The sequence below is a fragment of the Artemia sp. Qi Xiang Cuo genome, chromosome 20 (genome assembly GCF_049724085.1).
Source record: "Artemia sp. Qi Xiang Cuo chromosome 20, ASM4972408v1, whole genome shotgun sequence".
NCBI lineage: Eukaryota > Metazoa > Arthropoda > Branchiopoda > Anostraca > Artemiidae > Artemia > Artemia sp. Qi Xiang Cuo.
The window spans coordinates 21,785,911-21,810,012 of NC_142813.1; the positions used below are offsets into that span (position 1 = coordinate 21,785,911).

Here is a 24,102-nt window from a genome sequence, read left to right on the forward strand (position 1 = left end):
TTGCACCATAAGTCTGTTAGCCCTTGTGGCGTCTTCTCTGGCCTTTTCAAGAGCTCGCTTTTGGGCTTCTGGTAAACGGCAGAACATCTTTTCAGTTTGTTCCCTCATTTCTTTATGCGTGAACATTCGCTGAGAACCTAAACAATGACATTATTAAATGCCTCCTTTTATTTTAGAAATTATAATTTAGTAACAATTTTATTTATTTAGGTTTTTATTATCGATTTATAACTTTAATTTAGTAATTTTTTTTTATAATTTGGCAATATAGAATTTAGTAGCGTAATAATTTACTATAGATTTTAGTATAGTTTATTTCATTTATAAACTGATCTAAAATATATTAATTTAGTTATTTACAGTGTAATAATCTATTATTTTTATAATTTGACAATGATACTTTTATTTATAGTTTACTAATCATTAGTATTTTAATAATAATATAATGCTTTTCCCTGCTTTTGCTTCGATAACCGAATAAAAAAATTGTTAGTGCCTCTAAAAGAATTTTTATTTTTCTTCTTACTATTTTATGGCGAATTAAAACCATTTATACGAAAAAACTGTAAGATGCAGCTTGGGCTACTAGCAGTTGAAATTTTAAAATAAGGAAATCATATACCAATTTTTGCAGCTAACGAATTGTTTTTTTTTTAGTTATTTAAATCTATATAAAATTCATTGTTGAAACTTATCCATCAAAAACTACAAGCCTGAATAAATTTATCTTCTTTTTAAAAAAGGAGGACACGCCCTTAAGAAGGCAAGCGATCTGATGAGGATCACACCATCAAATTCAGCATATTAGAGAAACATATTTTATAGGTTTCAAGATTATATATAAAAAAATATGGAGCTTTGTATTTTTCCCAGAGGAAAGATAATAGATGCATGTTTCATTACTTTTTTCCCAGGGATGAACGTACCGAAACAATGGCCCAAGAACATTGGGACAGGGCTCAGTCGAACGGGGATTAAAATTTCCATTCCTTCTTTTTAAGTGGCGAAAAAGACAGTGCCATGGATAATTGGTATTTTATGCTATTTTGTGGCATCAAACTGCGATTTTGCCCAGAAGAGGATAAAGTTACTATCTAAAGAAAATTCTGTGCTAGCCAATTAATCGGGGGTAGTAACTAATCTCTCATCTCCCTTCATTTAGACTAAACTTAGATAAGGATGTTGTGGGCTGAAAAATGGCGGAAAAATGTTTCTTTCACTTGTTGAAAAAAAAATTCACTTATTTTGAAGCTTCATTTGACTAAACTGATGCACATGATGTTTCACAAACTTATTTAAAGCGATGAATAAGTGCAAAATAGCTATTATGAAGGAAGGGCGGTGGTCAAGTCAAATAAAAAGTGGAGGAGATGGAGGTCAAGTCAAAATGACTTGCCCCGTCTGTACTATAAGGCTAGAATACAGGTTTCATTAACATTCGGAGATTTGTAAAACTACATTTTATATGTATTGAAGTGTTTCTTCAATCTGTTGCCTAGGACATGAAAACGCTGGAATTTTTTCTGTTTTAAAGATGTCTGAAGTTTGTAATTTAGAGATTTTTCAAATTTTAGTCATGTAATTCAAAAGTTGTTTTATTTCTAAGGTAGTAGTAAAATCATCGATAGAAAAACAAAACTAACAGACATTACAGACCAAACATATAAAGATTAAGCAAGGTAAAAGCTCTATTAAATTGACGTTAAAAATCCCATTCGTTGCAAGGCCGTACCCAGAGGGGAGGGGGGGGGGTGTTAGGGGAGTTTGAACCCCCTCCCCCCCAAAAAAAATGTTTGTCTGACTCGTAAAAACGTAACAAAAATGGATATAAACAAATTTTGTATGCGCTTTTTGAGGTTTTTTATGTACCGCCCCCCCCCTAAAAATTGGTTTTGAGTAAAACCCCCTCCGGAAAAAAATCCAGGGTACGGCCTTGATTCGTTGGAATCAATAGAAATATTCAAAATAGGTGGCGACTTGGTGATTTAGCGTAATAAACATTCAACTAATTTGGCCTGTTAGTATGCGACCGTAAGATACTGATCGCACAAATAAATTAGATTATTTCGAGGAAATCGGAGGAAACACTTTAAAGTGTATTGTTTTTAAAATAATTTGTAAGTTTATCGCCATTATAATTTGAAAACAATGTTTAAAGCGAAAGTAAAGAGCGACATTAAATATGAAAAACTAACATAAATTGTCTTATGTGTGAAAGGAGCTGATAATCGGTAACGTCTCTAATCCGAAGTGACCATTTACAGCTAATATTCCCTAACCTTAGAATAAATACAAGTTACACTACAGAATAAAAACCGGGTGTTTAAATGGAGGGAATAATGGCTCATAAATAGGAGAATTTACTTTAGTTTTAACGTTACTCTACTTTTTCAGCAAAATTCTTTTTTTTATTTCATTTCTGTTCAAAAGCCCGACATTCACAAAACCTGGAAGCTTTAGTCCTTACTGTAAAAACAAAACAGAGGTTTCTTGCTCCTGAGATAATTATCGTACATAATGCCACAAACATGTGCGGCAGACTTTCCTGGATTTTGTGAGCATGTTCTAGTTTGACAAATTCTATTAAATTAAAAATGCTTAACATAAATCAGTATATTATGGAACCTAGCCTAATACAAAGCTGTATCCATGGAGGACGTGTCCGGCCCCTAAAACGGTACCAAAAGTACATATAAAAAAACTTTGATACGTTTATAAATTTTTTTTGCACCCCTGCTCCCGAACAAATATCCTGGATATGCCATTGGTCAACTAGTTTAGGTTACTCAAATAAGACGGATTTGAATAGTTTTTCTCGCCTGAATTAATTGTTGTGCTTTGTTATTCGAATTTGTTTTCTTTTTATCGCGTTTAAAAACCTTTCGTAGCTAGAATTTTTGTATATAGAAGCATTACCCAAGGCTCAAACTTGTAATTTTCGTTCCCATACTTTTTAGTCAAACTACTTCTTAGGTTTATGATAATCGACCAATTACCTAAGTATCATTTTTAAACACATGATATTATTCTTTCCATTTTTTTTATAATTACACTAGTGGCAGTAAACATACATACTTAAAAGAGTGTGGAAAACTTTTCCTGAGACGTTTCAGAGGATCCCACCTCCTTGTCCTATATGCAGGCTTTATTGCTATTTTCAAAAAGCACAACTAAAATACTTTAAAGGAGAATATCTAAGCTTAAATAAATATTATTCTAGAATCTCCTATTCTCTTTACGAAAAACATGATCATTTTACCCACTTGTTCTGTTCTGAAAAAAAGTTTTTAACAGTGCCAATATTACAAGGGTTAATATGATTCAGAAATCCCTGAGCATAAATCAGATCATTACTACAGACTTTTATATTGTGAGAATATAGTATAAAAGTACTCTACCGGCCTTTTTTTTCCTTTTTTTTAAATTTCTTTTATTTTATTAGTTCTGTATTTTCTGCTCTACTGGCGTTTTTGTAAACAAAATAATCTGTAATTGACACCAGACCAATATCAAATCGCTTGTAGATTCTCGCAAATTTTCTAGACAGAGACGCATAGAAAAGGATTGAGGGTTTGACTTAATAAAGAAGCAGTATAAAGTCAACGCCCCTGGGAAACAAAAAACATTGTACATAAATCCGAAATGAGTAATAACACCTATTGAGATAGCTGAAAAAAATCTCCTATTAGTTCTGCCAGCCCTTCCCTACTACATACTGCTCACATAATGCACGACCTAGAATCAGTGCGGAAAAGGGTAGTTAGGTTTAGCCATTTGTATCCGCTCCGTTTGTTACAAAATAAAGCTGTAAGAGTTTTGACCAATGACTTGTCCTAGAGTTCGGCAAGATCGAGGTATCACCAATGAAAAATTCCACCATTTTTTGGTTTGGTTAAATTTTATGTAAATTTTTTTATGTAAATATTTTTTTCTAATTTGTTACCTGCAGGTTTTTCGGAGCTTTACAATGAAAGGGAACAGTTATGAAACTAGAAATGTTGAGTTAGTGAAAACGCCGGTTCCAGTTACTACCAGATCTAAATTTTCTATTAGGTATAATGGTAATGAAGTCTGGAACAGGCCGGCGGAAGTAAAAGGTAAGAAGGCCCTTTAGGAATTTCGGGCTTTTTTGCGATGTATTTGTTTTAGCCAGTATTGTAGACATGGATTAGGTGATTGATCTGGAAGTGAATATATGCTCGAGAATGTTAAAAGAAAAATTTTCTTGTGTGTTGATTGAGGTGATTGTCGGTATATGAAAGGAAGCATAATGAATCATAGAGTATGAGTGTGGGATTCCTTTAAGTTCTCTGTAAAAAGATTAATTATCTCTATAATGTTGATTCACTGTTTAGTAGGGATGGGGGGAGTGGAGTGGAGGAGGAATCAGAGAATGTTTAGGAAGTGTATTAGTGTATTAGTAGTTGAAGTGTTCTTTTTTTCGGGTCGTCCCAAACACGCTAGTATGCGTCGGGACCTATTTTGATATTGTTAGTATTATATGCAGTTTTGTTTTTTTAGTATTATATGGAAATTTCTATGTTGTGTTTTTTTGTAACCCATTTGTTAATAATAAAAAAAAAATCAAGTGCTTTTACATTAAATGACCCCCCCCCTCCTTAAGATTACCGTATGAAAGGTCCACTGTTTCTGTTTTGCCGATGTTAAGTAGAGAGTTTTACTGCAAAATGAAAAAATACCATTCCATCATTAAAACATTCTTCTTCGTTATTCCGTTTTCCTGAGTCATTGTGAACATGATTCTTCACTTTGGTTCCTTTCTAAACAGTTTCTAGGGAATGAGCATAACATAGAATTAAATATTCCCTTCTTTCTTTGAATTCACATTTGTTATCATATTCGTTTCACTTTAGTTATGTGTGAACTTGAATCCCACACATATTTTATTACCCTGTTTGTACTTTGGTGCACTGATCTTTTTGCATACATATTCCTTTATTATGGAATAATATATATATATACATATATATATATATATATATATATATATATATATATATATATATATATATATATATATATATATATATATATATATATATAAAAGACATATATATAAAAAGACATATATATAAAAGACAGACTTAAATTGAAAAAAGTCTTGATTATATATTGAAGCTGTTCAGAGAAGTGTTTGGCTCTGGTTCTTCTATATTGGCTTTATAAGAATAAACCGCTTTTCTGTACCTTTACGGACGTGAGTATTCTGGCCTGTGAATGGTAATTAGTTTATAAGCCCCATTGGGTGAACTAGCAAACAAAGAGCAAAAAAAAAGTTTCCATACAAAAAGTTTACACTTGTTTGATTCTTTCCTTTGTATATTTTTTTCTTCTACATTCTCCTTTTGATTTCTACTGTAACGACTTATTTAGGATTTATTTTTCTAGGATTCATATTTTAGAAGATTTATTTTGCTAGAATCAGCTTATTTTCTAAGGTCATTTCCTCCTCCAGTTCATCCAAAGTTTGGGATTACAGACGTAATATTATGATTTTCTCAGTACAAACAAAACTACAACTATGGCTAGAGCTGATTAGAAAAGGATTTTACATGAGGATTTGATGGGCTTTCTCTCTAGATTTTGCAATTACAATTCATTTTTGAAGAAATGAAAGGATAGAGAGAGAGAGAGGCGGAAAGAGAGACAAAAAAGAGAGGGAGATTTGAGGTTTCAAAAATTCTAGGTTCCTTACCAATAGGAGAAGTAAATGGCACTTTCGTTTTTGGTACGGCTAATATGTTAGCTTTAGAAAATGGAGGCTTATCCGTTTCATGGCTACCTAAATTAGAAGCAAGAGATACAAGTCTATCCCGACGTTCAGAAGATTTAACAATTCTATTTCTTGAGCCTAATTTAGTATTTTCTGACGATATTCAGAACGATTTATGAAGTCTGGCCGACGTTTTTTGAGGGATTCCTAAAAAAGAAGTGCCAATTTTTCGCAAAAATCCAACTTGGGGTACAACAGTCGATTACCATCATTAGCCCTTAGTGTAAGGTTCTAAGACATTCGATAACTTTATTATTATAATCTGCTGCTTATTTTGAGTGCACAAACAGCTTAAATTTATCCCTCTTTACCTTATATTAAGGCCCAAACTTTGTTAGCATCAGGAATTGGAATCAGTTGTACAAAAATAATTTCTCAAACCACATCGCCTTTCCAATTATAGTTACAGCTACTACTATTATCATTTAAGACTCAATGCAGCACCAAGGTGCCAGAGGCAAACACAGCTACGCACGCCCCTCCTCCATCCCAAGAATTCTGGATTTTTCTTTCCACACAAAATAAACAAACACAAATAATTAAAAAGCCAAAACGGAGCTAAGCTCGAAAAGAAGGCTATCTATTATTACCTTAATTTCAAATATACCAAAAATAAAGATAAAAAAGATAAATAAAGAAAATTTCATAAAATATAAAGGAGAAGAACAAAGGAGGCTACCCCAGCAAGGCAAATTCCAAAAATAATACTAAGAAAATTATCAAGTGAAATCACCCCGTCATCAAAGGTTAATAATATATTCTACTAAATTTGTCTTTAAAAGTGATTAAATTTACGTGTTTGCCCATAATGGGCAAAAAAAAAATACAAATTAATGTGCATTGTCAGTTTAATATACATATACTGATATTTATTAATCAAAATGTTAATATTATTTGATTTATTAAAGTTATAAAAGTAAAAACAGTTATTTTTTTCAGTAAAGTGCAAATTATGTTCTGGCCTTGGGCAGGAATGGGGGTTTTGAGCCCTACTCATGATAATTTCTGCTCGTTTTGAGTTTGAATCGATTATTTATTGTAACTTCTGTTCCTTTTTGGGTTTCATTTATTTATCGATGCTGATTTGTGATAGTTTCACGCTTGGTAGATTATTTAAGTTTATTTCTGCTCATTTTTGGCTTAATGGAGTCCTTTACTTTTCTTTGAAAAACTTATTTCGTGGAAAAATTTCTTTTAATTAATAATTGAAAAGGGTAAAACATACTTTAATTGATGTAAACATCCGAAATTTTGAGCTAATTTTATACGGAGATGGTCAGAATGACTACAGAAAGACAAAGCTTAGCAAAAATAATCCCTAAACATCTATATGTCTTAATCCGTCTAATTCTACTTCCAAAGAAAATTATTACGTCAATCCCAACCTTAGCAACTACCAAAAACCATAAATTCCGTCTTAGATAAATTCGGGACTAAACAATTACAAGAAAACCACTGGATAACTGAATTCATTTCAGCCTCCAAAATCTCAATCAATAAAAAAGTGGTTTTAGAGTCAACAGATACCAATGTATCATCTGCAAACATAACTGCTAGGCTATCCTTATAGGATAGACAATTAGGGAGATCATTTATATATATTAAAAATAGTAACAGTCCAAGTATAGACCCCTGGGGCACTCCAATATCATCCTGGGAGTTAGACTGAGACAGACGGCCTTGGACTTCTACTTGGAATCCGAGATTTCGTGGATATGACTTTATTAAATCCAATGCTCTTCCACGAATTCCAGAATTATTCAGTTTTTCAAACAAAATAGAATGATTTAGAGTATCAAATGCTTTTTATGTCGTAAAAAAGACATTATACATAATTATCGTTATTCAATGAATTATTAATCTTTGAAGCAAAAGGGCTGCAACTTCTTGTTCAGTTGAACGACCCGATCTAAAACCAAGCTGGCTTTCGGTTAAAAGATTTTTTTATCCAAATAATTTAAAATTCTTTTTTGTAATAACTTTTATAAAATCTTTGACAAAAGAGAAAGTATTGCAATAGGTCGGTAATTACTAACATTAGTTTTTTCACCATTGTTATACAGTGGGATAACTTAGGCATTTTCCATTTAGTAGGAAATACCCCAGAAGATAAACACAAAATTTAAAATATAAACAAGAGGTATATGAATTACAAATGCAAGGTGTTTCAAAAGATTAGTTGAAAGTCCGTCCAAACTTAGTGAATTACCTCGCTTTAAAGTTATTAATTTTTTTTTAAATTCATCAAAACTAACTGGGGCCAGAAACACACTTGTATCCTCTGATTGAGGAAAATACTCTTTATATCAATGAGCTGAAGTCGAGCCAAGACCACGAGTAACATCAGAACCATTAATAGCAAAATGAGTACTGAAAGACTCCGTAATAGCTTCACGTCCTTTTAACTCAAGACCATTTTTATCTATTAATAATTCTGGGGAAAATTATTACAATTGTTACCAATCTTTTGCTTAATTAGATCCCATGTTTTTTTAGGTTAATCCGCATCCCTAAAAGAATAATCCAAATATATTTTTTCACTCATTCTAAGACTTTTCCTAATCTTTCTAAAGCCCCCCTCTTTCATTAGACCTTCCCAAGACGTTCCAGTTTCCCTTAAACCTTTCCTTACGACCTCCTCCCACCTACGAAAAATTAAGCAAGAAAAACGGGTTTTAATTTTTATAAAGCAGTGAATACAATAAAATAAACACTTAATTAACAAAAATACTCCGAATATTTCGGCCCCACGTCCGTGAGCCTTTCTCAACGGAAAAAGAAAGAAAAGAAAAAACTGAAACAAAAAATGTTCTTTTTATAAACCTTAACTTACATCAAAATAAAAACATACTAAACACACAAAGAAAAAAAAATGTATTACAAGTTCTTTCCGAGGGGATCAGTTAGCCCAAGAATATATGGTTTGCCAAAAATACATAAAACAGGTGTCCCTTGAAGACCTTGGGTTTCAACAACCAATTCACCAACGGTAAAAATCGAGAAGTGGGTAGCAATGACACTTAAACCTTTATTATATCTCCAGGATTCATATATAAAAACTCGGAATTCTTAAAAGATAAACTTATACGTGTAGAAACATCAGAAGAATCTAGATTGTTTAGTTTTGATATAAAATCAATGTATACGTAAATTCCTTTTGATAAATCGTTTAGTATTTTATCCAAAAAACTTGAGGAACATAAAAATGAGATAGAAGAATTATCTTCGGGAATCGAACTGGAAACTATATTAAATTTAGTTAAAATAACTAGCAGGTATACTAATTACTTCACGTTTAGAGATAATTTTTACCATCAAATTAGGGGATTGGCTATGGGAGGGCCTTTAAGTCCGTTGTTAGCAGAAATTTATGTAAAGTATGTAGAAAATTTAGCTATAGAAAAATATTTTTTAAAACCTAAATTTTGGGGCTGATATATGGATGATATTTTAGTTATTTGGAATTATGGGGAATCACAAATTGAAGGCTTTTTGGAACATTTAAATAATCTGGAAGGAGAACTAATTTTTACAATTGAAAAAAAAAACAGAGAATAAGTTAACGTTTCTAGATATTTTGATACATAGAAATAATAACCAACTAGCGTTTTCAATTTACCGTAAACCGACTAATAACAACCGTTACTTGTCTTTCGCATCAAATCATCCGATCCAGGTAAAAAGGGGTGTGGTTATTTCTTTAGTTGATAGGGTATTAAAATTAGCATCACCAGAATACATAAGCAATGAACTAATTTTTATTAAGAATATTCTAGTAGGTATTGGCTATCCGGAAAATAAAAATATGATTTCTCAAATAATTGAATAAAGGAAAAAAAAGTTGATGGAACCAGAAATATAAAGTTGATGGGTCAAATCAAGAAACAAATTATATAACTTTGCCTTTTATCCCAATATTGTCCCAAAAATTAAGAAGAGAATTAAAAAAAAACATAATATAAATACAGCATTTAAATCAGGACAAACTATAAGCTCTTTGTTAAATAAACGGAAAGACAAGGTACCTAGAAATTTGCAAAAGGGAGTATACAAAATTCCATGCTCTTATGGTACATTTTATGTGGGAAGAACACAACAGATTTTAGAAAATAGGTAACAGCAACACAAGAATGCCATAGATTGCTCTCTAAAACAAAATAAAACATCGGAAACGTTTGAGTCAGCTGTCGCAGAACATGTATATAATTTTCCTCATCACAGTATTTTATTTGATCAAACAAAGGACTTTTACAAAGCTTCAGAGAAATTATAGAAATATAAAAGATAATATATGGGGGTAATAGTATCAATAGAGATGAAGGGGAATTTAGGATCAATTCAATTTACAATAGTTTAATTAAAAAGCAGGTAAGATTTTCAACCAGTACTGATTTTAGTAATAGTTATGAAATAAAAGATGACCTTGCAAACAGAGACCATAATGGGTTAAATACTGGGAAAAGTAAACGAACTGCAGCTAAACTTGCATGCAAACGAATGCGTTTAATTTATAATTCAAACATTGGTTGATGAACTTGTGATATTTAATTAGGAGTTATGGGCCGGGGGTTAGCTGACCTTTATTGTTTTGGTTTAAGTATAAATACATTCTCCATTTTTTGATAGATTTGCATTTATATACTGTTAGGAGGCGTGTTTGAATCGACATAGACATTCGATTTTGTTTATACGCCAGTGAATGGAAGTGTGTATTTATTATGTGAGTTTTGTTTCCTATTTATTTATATTTTTCTTTCTCTTTATGTGTTTAGTATGTTTTTATTTTGATGTAAGTTAAGATTTTTAAAAAGAACATTTTTTGTTTCATTTTTTTCTTTTCTTTTTTTTCCGTTGAGAAAGGCTCCCGGACGTGGGGCCGAAATATTTGGAGCATTTTTGTTTAATTAAGTGTTTATTTTATTGTATTCACTGCTTTATAAAAATTAAAAACAGTTTTTCTTGCTTAATTTTTCTTAATAGAAAAGCAGTGTGGTCTAAGAAATTATTTACCTCCTCCCACCCAATTCGGGGACGACTTGTTTTTCGTTTGGCTCTAGATGGTTGGTCTACAAGGACAATTACAATCGTTTCAAGTCCTTAAAACAGGTTTTTAAAGATGTCTATATCTTTTCACACTTCGTGGATAAAAAAAAGTATATAAAAGGTTGCATTCGAAATCACTCCAAAAACAAAATTAAAACTTTCAATGAATAAAAAAGAAACATTTCGAAAAGTCAAATGTATAATTGCAGTGAATTGAATGTTCAGGAGTCAAAGAAGAAATATAAGTTATTGACAAAACTCCACACTGAAAACTTTTCAAAAATCTAAAAATTTATTTTCCTGCTTTCAACAAACAGCTACATGAATGCACGACTTTAGTGTGACAGTGTTTAGTATGAGACAATTTCCATAAATTACTGCAATGGGATTGACTGTTTACTGCAATGGAATTACTTACTGCAATGGTTACTGTTTACTGCAATGGAATTGACTGTTTACTGCAATGGAATTGACTGTTTACTGCAATGGAATTAATTTCTGCAATGGTGACTGTTTACTGCAATGGAATTGACTGTTTACTGCAATGGAATTGACTGTTTACTGCAATGGAATTGACTGTTTACTGCAATGGAATTACTTACTGCAATGGTGACTGTTTACTGCAATGGAATTGACTGTTTACTGCAATGGAATTACTTACTGCAATGGTGACTGTTTACTGCAATGGAATTGACTGTTTACTGCAATGGAATTACTTAATGGATTTGACTGAAGTCAAATCCATTAAGTACTATTCAACGGGACTTTATATTGTCAGTAAATAACATGTGTTTCGACCAGAACTCAATTGAAATCCTGTCAATTTACCCGTATAATTGATATGTCTGTCATTCTCAGTCAATCACCAATTTTCAACCCAGAAAAGAATCTACTGAGTAATACTACTGACAACTCACTGCGGCACGAAGCCGCCTTAGGCCAACACCCCTACGTACACTCCTCCTCCATCCCAATCTATACAAACTTCCCAGGAGGTTCCAATATCCCTTAAATACTTCCTTACAACCTCCTCCCACCCCATACTCGAACGACCTTGATTTCGTTTGGCCCTAGAGGGTTGGTCGAAAAGGACGATCTTTCGCAATGTGTCACCGTTCATCCGCGGCAGCGAATACTAGAAGCTTAAGTCAAACGAGTATTTTTCGTTATAACACAGTCAATAGGTTTCATAAGGCTAGAAAATCGTGATGAAATTTCCAAAAATGTCCCTTAGGGGAAAGGGGAAGGGATATTGACGTTTTAAGATTAGGATGGTGTAAACATGTTCATTTTTCTGTTCCTCACTAAAACAATACGCAATCTTTTTTCATCGGAAGTCAGCCATACTAGCAGATCAGTTTGGATAAGTCCCTTCATTTGGCTCCAAGTTATTAAATTTACGTTTTATACTAAACAGTAAACAATGAGAGGAGAATTAATTTTCTTTAAGGAAGAATCAACTGGTCAGGATTGAGGCGTCAAATTTGTCTTTGATCACATTAATTAATTATAGAATTTTAGTATGCAGTGTTGATGGCGAAGAAAGAGAGGATTAATTGGATTTAAGATATATGGTTGCGCTAACTGAAATAGGGTCAATTTGGCTGCATAACAGATGACCATTATTGGGCAAGCTTCAATAAATGACTGTCTGCCATTGCAATTAAATAGATCAAGTGCTGTTAAGCGTAGTCTTGGATCAGCAGTTTACCTGCAGTGTTGGAACTCGCTTTTCGTCCTTTTGTGCTGACTTTGAACCAACAGTTCTTCTACTTCTTGTACTTTTACTGCTACTTGTCGAATGGCGGCTTTCATTTAAGTCACGACTAAGTTTGATAACTGAGTTTCGGTTCAAGGGAAAGAAAAAGGCTTCTGCTTGAGGCTAAAAAAAAAAGAATATTTTGGCTAGAAATATTAAGCTAGAAGAAAAAAAATCTACATAAATGAACAAAGAGTGAAATCTACTTAAGAGCAAATTTTTCCAAACCGCATGGCATGCTGGAGTCCAGGTAATCTCCGTGAGCAACTCAACTAAGCAACTCAACGTCAGGGAGAGGTAATATATCAAACGCAAATTAAGTAAGTGTTCCCTGCCTATCTGACACTTCATAATTTAACAAGAAAGCCAATCAGGGTTTTTTGGGAGCAGTTCATATGTTCAGATGAGAAAAAAACAGTTAGCTTCAAATGAGAAAAAAATCTGTTAAAATTTACTTTCCAAAAATTTTATTTTGTGACGTTTTGAAATTTTAGTAGACGTATACATTCAAGATCAAAGGTTTTAAACAAACTGAATGCAAATTTTGACGAGAAACATTACATAAATTTAATTGTAAGGGGTTCTACATGTATGTTTGCTTTCATTTCTACTTTATGAAAAATAGGTTAAATTTTCTTGAAAATCCTAAGTATTAGTAGGCATTCAAACGAGGGATCCGAAATATTGAGCATATCAAATTAAATTTCATAAGAGCTTTAAAACATGTTTAGACTTCTTTTAATGGGATCATAACTGACTAATTGATCGGCTTTTTATTCCAAATGTCTTTACATGTACAATTTTTTATATTTCTATTTGCTCAAAAAGGGGGAAGTAATATAACAAAATGTTACTATAAGATATAAGACGTAATACTTATAACGTAATAAATGATGCATAAAATGCAATAATTAAAAGTAAAAGATAACAAAGGTGACATAAAGATAACTTAAGGTAAAGGATAAATGTAAAAGTGAAGGATAAAAATAAAGATGAAAAAAGGTAATTAAATTAAAAGATAAAGGTAAAAGGAGGTAACAAGTGATGTAGCGATATGTGCTGGCCTCACCTATTCTGAAGATATTAAGACGGCTCTTGGCTATTTTTCCTTGTTGCTTAAGAATCATGTAAGGCTACACCCTCATTCTGTTGCGAGATTATTGCAGTATCAATAAAGAAAAAAGTGTTTTCGATTTTTCTTCTAGTAATACCATTTTCTGACACCTTTTATACTAGTTCTCATTTGTACTATCTATCAACGCCGTATCCATGGGGAGGGGTTCAAGGTTTGAACAAAACCCCACGAAATTTTTATCCGACTAGTGAAAATGTGACAAAAATGTATATAAATTTTTTTAACGCGTTTTTAATGTTTTTTCCCCCCCCCCCTCCTCAAAGAAAAAAATCCTAGATACGCCCTTCCTTTCTACTGTGTAATTTTGTCAAATCTTGACAGTCCTCTCCAAAATTCTATTAGGCTGAACAAAAGTAAAAGAATGTACGACAGTCTGATAGGCAGATTTTATTACAAATTTACATTTTGATTCCTTAGAAAACATTGGCTTTACAATAAAGGTATACCTTTGAGTTTTTTGGGGTAAGGCGAGAAGAGTATTTTTTCCCAGTTGAAAATCCCGAAGCATTTTTCGTTGTCCTTGAACTTGATGGATGTGGAGATGTTTGAATTCCAAGAGTTGTAGTTCCTTCGCGGTCTACTCCTTTCAGAATAGGGGTTGGACAGTTTTGTGAAAAGTCTCTGCGTTTAGCAACCGGAGTACTGGTATTCACCCCAACTGATACCTGAAAAGTTTTAGGAGGTTAATCAGTGGTGTAATGTCGCCAAAATCCTGGGGAGTGGGAGCAAAGTTGCCAATTTTCCCAAATCAAGTGAAAATGACAGTGAAAATGCAAAATGAATCATATAATACCCTAAAGTCAAAGATACACTAAAGAAAACTGACCCGTTTCTCTGGATGCTTGAATTGGGGGAGGGGGGGGGGCAAACTGGGGTCTGGGGGAGGCAGTTGATAAATCCCCTAGTTGGCTTTGTCTACGCCTGTTGCATTTGATTTTATCAATAGCATGGGAGACATGTTTGATTTGAAAAAAAAAACAGAAGGGTACCCACGTTAGATCGGGGGGGGGGTTCAATCCTTCTCTTCCCGTGGAAGATCAAAAAATATACTTTAAGAAATGCAATATTCTGAAACCTTCGTGATGTTTGAAAGAGAGGTCGGTAAACGTTTTTACCGACCCCAAACACAGATTGTCAGCCTGCTGTGTGGAATGCAGATCATGTGAAAAATACTAGATGACTGCTTTTGGCATTTGCGGTAGTTCAAAATGCAAAACGAACCATCCTTATCCATCTAACCTAGCAACCTATATTTATTAAACGTGTCTTTCAGTTTAGAAACTATTGTACTCTGCAATCTCTAATGTTATAGTGGTTGCAGCAGTAGCTGCAACCTAGTAAAGGACGAACCTCGGCCAATAGTAACCCAAAATTAGTTATTTCGAAACCGGATCGGATCGAAATAAAAAAGCACACCATTGAAAATGCCATGGCCAAAAACCGTATACATGAAAATTACAGTCCCCTGGCTGGAACAAAAAGGAAAATCGCATTTTTTTTTTTTTTGCATGGGAAGCACTTATGGGTTTCCTTTTTTTTCTTTTTTTGTCCTCCACTTCTAGTGGGGCACTGGTAAATCATAGGAAGCTGTTTAAAGGCCCAAGTTAGTAGAAACTGCTATATCTAGAGCTTTTTGTAATCAACAAAACATATTTTTTTTCCAAAGAACTGTATCTTCATTTACAAGATGTTGAATGACGTCATAATCGTTTTTATCTACTTAATACAAATTTTCATCTATTATCTCCATAACACTGTTTTTGTACATTTTTTCCTTTGTTGAGGATAGTTTTACAGCTCCCTTTTATCTATCTCAATGCTTAACATTATTTAGTTTTAAGATTCAAGTCAGTAATTTTTTTAATTTAACGGCTGCTTTTTCATTGATCAAATTAAATGGCTTAATTGTCAATTAAAATTAGCAGTAGAAAAAAAGTTAAAAAAATAGCACAAAAATGAGCAAGGTTAAGGATAATAGGGAGGATAGAAAAGAATTTCCATCCTTTGGCAATTGAGCTAAGATTGGCTTGACAAAACAAGAATGTTGCCCTAAAAAATTTCCTTTCAAAATTAACCGGTACAAATAAGAAAGTTACTGCATGGAAGTAAAAAAAAAAAAAAAAAAAAATCAATGTCAACATACATACAACTATATAATGAACCGTTGTTTAATTTTCCTCATTGGAAAGAATAGTCATAAGCAAAAAAATTCTTGAATTTTATCTTTGCGCCACTGATACTTCTCTCTCTCTCTCTCTCTTGCTTTTAATATCAACTGTATTTTTCTCTTTTTTAGCTATTTTGAACATTCCTAGGTGAAAAGTGACTTTTTTTATACAGCGTTTGTGCTTGGGAGCTCAACATAGAATAGCAGAAGTAAAAAAAGAACCTTTCTTGTCCGAGAAAACGAGCCTCTTTTTTCTCCATCATATCCTCTAGCAAATGCACTTTTGAAAGGCTCCTGGATTCCTTTCCTGTGACCAAAATGCTGTTGCCCACCTGTTGACGCCATTTTTGACCGAATCTTATCCAGATGGCAATCAATGGACACAGACGCATACTCCCTTACCAATTTCGGAGGATGACGAAGAAGTACATTGGACGCCATAGTTTCTTCTGACGGAGTCGTTGGAGCTATCGAGAGTGTTACTGATTGACTTAGAGTTGTAGGAGTTGAGTAAGTTTCTACTCTGCATGGCGGGCTTGAGGAAGAAGTCAGATTTGGCGTTAAAGCTTCAGGGGGAGCTAGAATGCGCCATGTCCGCTCGAGCTGCCCAATATACTCCTTAAGCCCTTTGAGATGCTTGCTAAGCTGTTTACAGGCTTGAAGTTGATTACTCACTTCCTGATCCATCATCAAAGACTCTCCTATAATAAAGAGACAGAGCTAGATCTTTAAACGAGCATTGATTGTATTTGTATATTTTTTTTTCTCAAAAACGACACTATATTTTTTTTAATGAAAATTGGCATGCTAAAATCTTCTGGTGTGAAAAAAAAAACGATCTAGATAGGCGACAACTCCGGGAAAATCCGTTTCCCTCTGACACCCTTGTAATTTTTGTCTTAAATCGTCTGCTAACAGAAATTAGAGACCCAACAACCAGAAAAGCTGTCAACCTGAAGGTTGACAGTTGGACAAGGGTGTGTGAATATCACCCACGTCATCACTATTCATAAAACATTCCACCCCCGGTTAATTTTGCATTGTTTTATATCTCCTATTTGCATCAAATTTGTATAAGCCGAATGTTTAATTATTTAGCTGCTTTACAGGTGAATTGAATCTTGCAGGGTGACAGAACGGGTCAATTGAACTTTGGGAGCAGGGTTGCCACCCCTAGTGATTTAGCACTATTTCTACTGATTTTTTATGTTTCCTAGTGATTTTTTCTTGCTAGTGATTTATAGTGATTTTTTCCTTAATCTAGTGATTTTTCACGATATAGCGCGCAGATTCATGATTCAATCGAATAAATCATACAAGAAACTAATTAATAAGAAAAAACAAAATAATAATTCACAACAGTTCCTAATATGTTCCAGATTAGCATTTATGCAAAAATGCCCCCTTTGAAAATTCCGATTTCCCACCATATGCCCATATCAGATATGACCCCAGAGTATTATTACCGAGATAATAGGCAAGCATAGTTAATCGCAAAATTCCAAAAATGTTCTATACTTCTTATTTCACAACATTTGCTCGGGTCGAATTTTTGTCTTCACATTTATGTGTTTGTTTTCTGTAACCTATCAGTTCTAAATCAGATTTTCTTCTGTTAAAACATTTGAAAGTGGAGTGAAAGGTGAATACACCCTATACATCTGTAAATAGAACAGAAATGGAGTAACTGAAAAATAAGGAGGTATTTATACATAAGTATAATTTTCTAAATAAAAAAAGGAAACCATTGAAAAAAAAATAGGACTTAGTGCATCTTGCAATAGGATTTGTAGTGTAAATATATAGATTAAATCGATTGTAGTTTGATGGATTGAAGTCTGTTGGGAGTAAGGGTGGGTATCTACGCTGGGCATTGTCTAATGATTTTAATTTCTACTACTAATATCGATTCTCTTATTTGTAATTGAAACACCTAATAAGCGCAGATAACCTCCTATTCCTTAAGTTTTTGGGTTTATGTAGTGACAAATCCAACAGTTTATGGTAACAAACTGTAAGAATTGAGCTACAAGGCTCAATAGTAACCGAAATTCTAGAAACGGAGTTTTGATATCACTCAATATGTCATCGGCTTATTATGTTAATTCCTAATATATAAGATTCATTAACCTTAGTATTACCCATAAAAGGTTAAGAAACCGTGAAACATTTTACTGGTTTTTGAGAAAGCGAGCAAATCCCCAATAAAGGTAACAATTTTAAATAAAATCAAACTATTAGATTCGGCATATCAGAGAACCCTATTGTAGAGGTTACAAGTCCATTTCTTCACAAGCGTTGAATTTTGTGTTATTTGCCGAAAGAAAAACCATGGATGGGTGACAAACTGTAAGAATGGGAGCTACAAGGCTCAATAGTAACCGACATTCTAGAAACGGAGTTTTGATATCACTCAATATGGCATCGGCTTATTATGTTGATTCCAAATATATAAGATTCATTAAGCTTAGTTTTATCCATAAAAGGTTAAGAAACTGTGAAAAATTTGCCTGATTTTTGAGAAAGGGAGGAAATACCCAATAAAGGTAAACAATTTCAATTACAATGAAACTATTAGATCCGGTGTACCAGAGAGACTTATTGCCGAGGTTTCAAGTCCCTATCTGCAAAAGTGTTTGATTTTGTATTATTTGCCAGAAGAAAAATCACGGATGGGTGTTAATTTGTTGTTTTTCCCAGGGCCGATCGCATCGATTCAACGGTTTTAGAAAATCGGAAAAGGACTCATTTGAACGGAAATTACAATTTCTGTTGTTCTTTTTATTTGACAAAAAAGATCGGATGGCTATTATCCTCCCTCCGACGTCTCTTTTTTCCACAAAATTCTTTCGAACAAAAGTTTGAGATAGCCATTCTGTTTTGCATAGTTGAAAGGTTCCTAAACTATACCTTAAGATTTAACATGACCCACGCAGCCCCTGAAGATAGGTCTAGGGATAAAAGTATGCTAAGGATAATTTGCTGAGGATATTAAGGATAATGTACGATCTATGAAAACCAGTTTCATAGCCACAAAGACCAATAATGGGTGACAGAATGCATTGGACTTGTATAACTTGGGCTATATATTTGCAAATTAGGGGGTTGAAGGCAAACTTAGGTCACTGTGTCCCCTCACCCCCCTTATGTGCAAATATATAGCCCTAATTATATTATTACATAAACTAAAGTATTATATTTTCATCATATTTTGGTATATTTTATTAAGATTAAAATAACTTTACTTTTTTGGTGTGTTCCGCATAATTAACAAGTGTTTTTTTAAATAATTGAACGGATGCTTATCGAAATATGTGATGAGTGGGACACATTTTTTCCATGAAATTATAAAAAAGGCCATTTTCAAAATTGTCACTGGTGTCCCAGTAATTATACTAGCTTAACTAGAGTAAAAAGAAAATAGTTTCTACATTTTTTGGGGAAAAACAGGGGTTTTGGACCGACAAGGAAAAAAAATTAAAAAGAAAAAGCAAAAACGTCCATTAGATCACCGATAACCAATTTTCAGTGGTTGGGTTATAAGCCAAGTGTATCAATTCGGGAACATATATGGAGGAAGCAAGAATTTTGTTCTATTCTCTGCATAAAGATACAAAAAGGAATTTCTCACAATTTCAAGAGTAATTTTAGCTTGAGAAAAAACAAATCATCAATCTGAAGGTATTTTCCACACCTAGGGGGGGATAATTTTGCCCCCTCCCTGTAGGTGTGCCTGAGTAGAACAAGGTAAAGAAACAAAACAATTACTAGTTATAATGATAAAGAGTATAGGTCTAGTGATTTCTGGCCAATACTCTAGTGATTTATAAGCTGATTTAGGGAAAGTTTTTTTCAAGAATCTAGTGATTTTTTTTTCACTGGGTGGCGACCCTGTTTAAGAGTAACCTTAGCAAGATATTCAACTGAAAATATTGTTATTTTGGACCGGATTTTTAGGAATGCAAGTTTGTTTTTCCTTTGTATAGTTCAGGACCACCGATTCACAAATAGACTAGGCATAAACACGAAAATGGATTTCAATAAAACTAAATCCAGAAAAATTACACAAAAAGCTTATTCTTGCGTGAATCAGGGTATGGAGGATTGAATTTCCAAAGGGGAATTTTCCGTGGCTAAAATTGATTGGATTGGAGGGCTGCCTGAAACACTTCATACAGCCCTTAGGCCTCCATGAATCCTTACACACTCATATAGCGCTGAATCAAAATTTCCAGGTGTCAGACAGATCAAATGGTCCAAAAAAGTTCCTTCATCGACAACGTAGTCTGTAGATGCTCAGGTACAGGGACTCCAGCTTGTGAAACAGCCTATTTAGAGCAGAGGCCTTGCTGAAAAATATTAATAGAAAATTGAACAGCTTACACCTTGTAAAAATTTAGGACCCTACTAGCATTTTCAAGCTGTATAATTGAGGGTTCCAAAGCAAATTGAAGCCACGACTCCTAAAAGCCCTTCCGCGCCCATAGCTGTGCAAACATGACTTAATGTATCGCTTTTAAATTATAACTGCTCAGGAACTAATTGCAGTCCTAAATCAAAGACACTAAGTAAACTATAGACAGTCGTAGACCAGACTTAACATCAAAGGGTTTTCAACACCGTCTATTATAAATATGAGACTAGTAGTGTAGTATACTTCAGAAGTGTTTCTTCTGAACCAAAACACATTCAGTGAATGTTAAAAAAGAGTCTGACATATACCAAAGCAGGTATTTAAAATTATTGAGACTGTTGACTACAAATCCAAGGCAAATACCATAACACAAAAGGATAAAACTAGAAAACATTAACCAGATGTTTCATGAAGTGTATGATTTTCATCAAATATGAATTCAAGACCCAGGAGCAAGGGCAAGAGTTATGCAGAACGCTTATTTAAAGCAAAGCCTTTATAGATAGACTTTACTAGAAAGACTGAGATGTTACACCTCCTTGATGCCAAAATCACGTAAGGATTTTCCAATTCGTATGATTGGAGAGGTCTTTGGACGAGATATCTATTATCTTTAAAAAAAAAAAAACAGACAAACAGACATCACGCAGGAAGCTGAACGTGCAAACGAAATGACCCCAAAGAAGCCCAAAGACACATCAGGGGGCTAAATGTCCAACGGAGGTAGTCCCACAGAAATCAAAAGAGACGTCTTTAATGTAAGTCAACTTAAGTCAGGGGCGGATCCAGGATTTTTGTTAGAGGGGGGGGGGAGGGGCGCAATATAGGTTGATCCGAAAAAAAATTTAGGGTGGGGGGAGCAAAATAGGTTGATCCGATAAACTCGCGTTAGGAGCAAGTTCAATTAACGCAAACTTGAGTTAATTAAGTAAATTTCTCTACTTTAGACTACGCTCGGGGGGGGGCGACCCCTTGCCCCCTGGATCCGCCACTGACTTAAGTCCAGTGCTCTCACCGATTGCAATTTTTTCTAGGATATTCATTTTACCTGTAATCAACATATTCCAAAAAGTGTTGAGACTAAACATACAATGTGTTTTCTAATGGAGGTTAAAAGCTCCCCTTATATTATACAACGGTGTTTTTTCAACAAAAGATGTTAGTTTTCAACTATTGAAGCAATGTGATAAAAAGTTGAACTTGAGGGTAAAGAGCAGGGGGTTCGATTTGATCAAAAGCCTCTCTTGAGTCGGTGGCCCCCAAATATTTTGTCGTTCAAAGGGACATGATGCTGTGAATAGAGCATAGTAGATGTAATAGCTTCGTAAGAAGTATTTCCTTACATGCATTTTAAATCGAAAGATTCCTTCGTAATCCTAAAGTGAAAATAGTCATAACAAATAAAAAAAAAATAGTAAAATCAGACACCAAAGTTACAGCTTAATTAATTTTTATGGATAAATTTGTTATGGTTTTCTTTATAAAATATAACTTAGAAGGTGATTCAGCCTTTTATTCTAAAAAAGGCAATTCAGAGAAATACATTACAATTTTGTGCAGTATTATGCACAATACCAGACTGTAACCTGTGGAATTCAACAGCCTGCCAGATCCTGTCGCCAGGGAGAGCTACATAACTTGTGTCCTGACCCAAGTTCAAGTAAGTAACACCAGCCTTCACCTTTTTCGTAAGTTTGATAAATTAAAAAAAAAGTCTTAATTAATATGAGCAAGTTACTTGAGAACCATAGGCCAAAATTTGGCTGATAAAAAAATTTACACATATTTAAGTTTCTAGCAAATAAATAAAACTGATATAAAATGTACCTTGAGACTGTTGATTGGAGTCTTCGGGTATTTCACTATGGCCTGTTGTTGCAGCATAGCTAGGCAAGGAAGAAGAGCCTCTGCCACCAGAGAAAACACTACCACTTGAATACCCCTCTTGCTGTCGATTCTGATTAAATACATCGTCATCATGGTTTATATTTGAACTTCCAGTACTAGTACAATGTCTTGTTGATTTCCGTACTTTTCTATATTCAAAACTAGAGGTGGCCATTTCACTCAGTCTATGTTTTGTTGTTTCAAACATGGAGTCAGTTTTCTCTACAGGAATAGGTCTTGTTAATGTACAATCACGTGGGCGATCAGGCTCTTTAGAGCATGATGGCTCACTCTGAACTAGTTCGGTTTGAATGTTTAGTTTTTGTTGAAGAGCAAGTGCAAGAGCATTGACAAAATCAGAGGAGACCAGTTGATTAGCAATGCTCTGAACATCAACCTTTTCTCTTTATGATCTTAAAGAAGAGTTTAAAGATTCGTGGGAAGGATTTTTACTTTGATAAGCATGACCAGGTAAATACTCAAAGCTTATTGTTCTGTCATCGAGAGTTTGAACACTTGAACGTTTTTTTCTCCTTTTACGTCTTTTTGATAAACCAAAGCCAGAAGAAGTACTTGTAGATGCTCCAAAATCAGACAAAGTAATATGAGAAGAATTATGAGTATTGGCTTTAGGCATTATAGTTAGCTGGGTTTTAACACTTTCCTGTTCAGAATTGGTTTCACTTAAGATATGTCGAGGAGATCCATTTGCAATCAGGGTAGTAGTGGAACCAAAGCTTGACTCTCCATGCTTTCTTAGGAAATTTTCAATATGCGCTCGAACACCACTGCCCACTGAAACAGATCTTGACAAGCTTCCACCTATTTCAGATCGAAGCTCGCAAAGTGATGATGCTTTGGGCATTTTAGCAAAGAGATCGTATTTCCATGAGCTAGACACAAATGCAGAATCAGTAGATTCACTTGGCAATCGATCTAATATCAAGCTTGGCTTTGTGGAGTCTTCATCAGTTGAGTAGTCAACAATTGCTTTTGATTTTGGCAATTTTCTTATTTTTTCCTTATCATTGTATGATTTAGATGCACAACCTAAAGCAAGCTTTTCTATAGCAGTTAAAGATGTAGAACTTGGATTCTCTCCTTGATAGCCTACATCTGCGGCAGAGTCCCATTCCAATCTTTTCGATCCAGTGCTTAATTGAGAAGCGCAGGTAGGCGACAGATTACCTTGTTCCTCTGTAGCACTGTATTCTGAATCATTATGACTATCTTCAAGTCCAAAAGACATTGAAGAAACACTTGCAACATCACTATCTCCTAGATTTACAGATGTTAAGGTCCTGACAGATAAAAAACTATTATGCCCTCTTTCTTCTATGTCCCCCAAATTTGTTTCATTTTCATCATTTAAGTTGCTTAGGCTGTTTTTTTCTCTTGTTTTTTCGTCTTCTTCCGTAGGTGCGTTATTTGCCATTTGTGGTTTGCATCTGAAACTACAATTTCAAGTAACTACTTAATAAAGTAAATGCAACAAAGAGAAGTGCAAAGACACAAACAAATATATACCAAGCAAACAAATTTATAAGTTTTACTGAAGACCCATTTACAAAGAGATTTTTACTAATACAGAGATTTAGTTTATACTAATTTGGGCGGGACAGATTTTCTGATTGGCTAGAAAATTCTGATTGGCTCAAATTAGTGCTATCTAAGTCTTGGTATTAGCAAATCTCATTAAAAGTGAACTCTAAGCAGATTAAAAAAGGTAATCTATCAAACATTATTTTTGTCATCCTTCTAAGCATATTGTAAGATATTGCCTACCCTTCTTTGTAAGCCCTGCTTATATTTGTATCTTAGATTCACATATATAAAATACGATTTTTTTGCGAAATATCGCAATAAAAAATCGAATTTGAAAACCGCATATTAACACAGTAAA

The 24,102-nt window shown here is 33.8% G+C and overlaps 2 protein-coding genes across 3 annotated transcripts in view; both read right to left on the reverse strand.

Annotated features, from left to right (window-relative positions):
• Positions 1 to 22,601, reverse strand: LOC148940000 (uncharacterized). The gene is made up of 6 exons (XM_089106336.1): positions 22,140 to 22,601; positions 16,121 to 16,599; positions 14,178 to 14,396; positions 12,549 to 12,719; positions 5,717 to 5,941; positions 1 to 137 (listed from the first exon to the last, which is right to left on the reverse strand). Exons 1-5 carry the CDS (start codon positions 22,405 to 22,407, stop codon positions 5,873 to 5,875), a joined length of 1,206 nt encoding a protein of 401 aa, XP_088962462.1. The 5' UTR covers positions 22,408 to 22,601; the 3' UTR covers positions 1 to 137; positions 5,717 to 5,872.
• The window catches only part of LOC148940001 (uncharacterized), a 19,866-nt gene continuing 18,364 nt past the window's right edge, over positions 22,601 to 24,102 (reverse strand). Inside the window, exon 2 of one of the 2 annotated variants that reach the window (XM_089106338.1) lies at positions 22,601 to 23,647. In XM_089106338.1, coding sequence (XP_088962464.1) covers positions 22,606 to 23,634 — 1,029 coding nt within the window. In that variant the 5' untranslated portion in view covers positions 23,635 to 23,647 and the 3' untranslated portion in view covers positions 22,601 to 22,605. Of the gene's footprint in view, positions 23,654 to 24,102 lie in introns of both variants that reach the window. The other variant, XM_089106337.1, reaches the window with a different exon arrangement.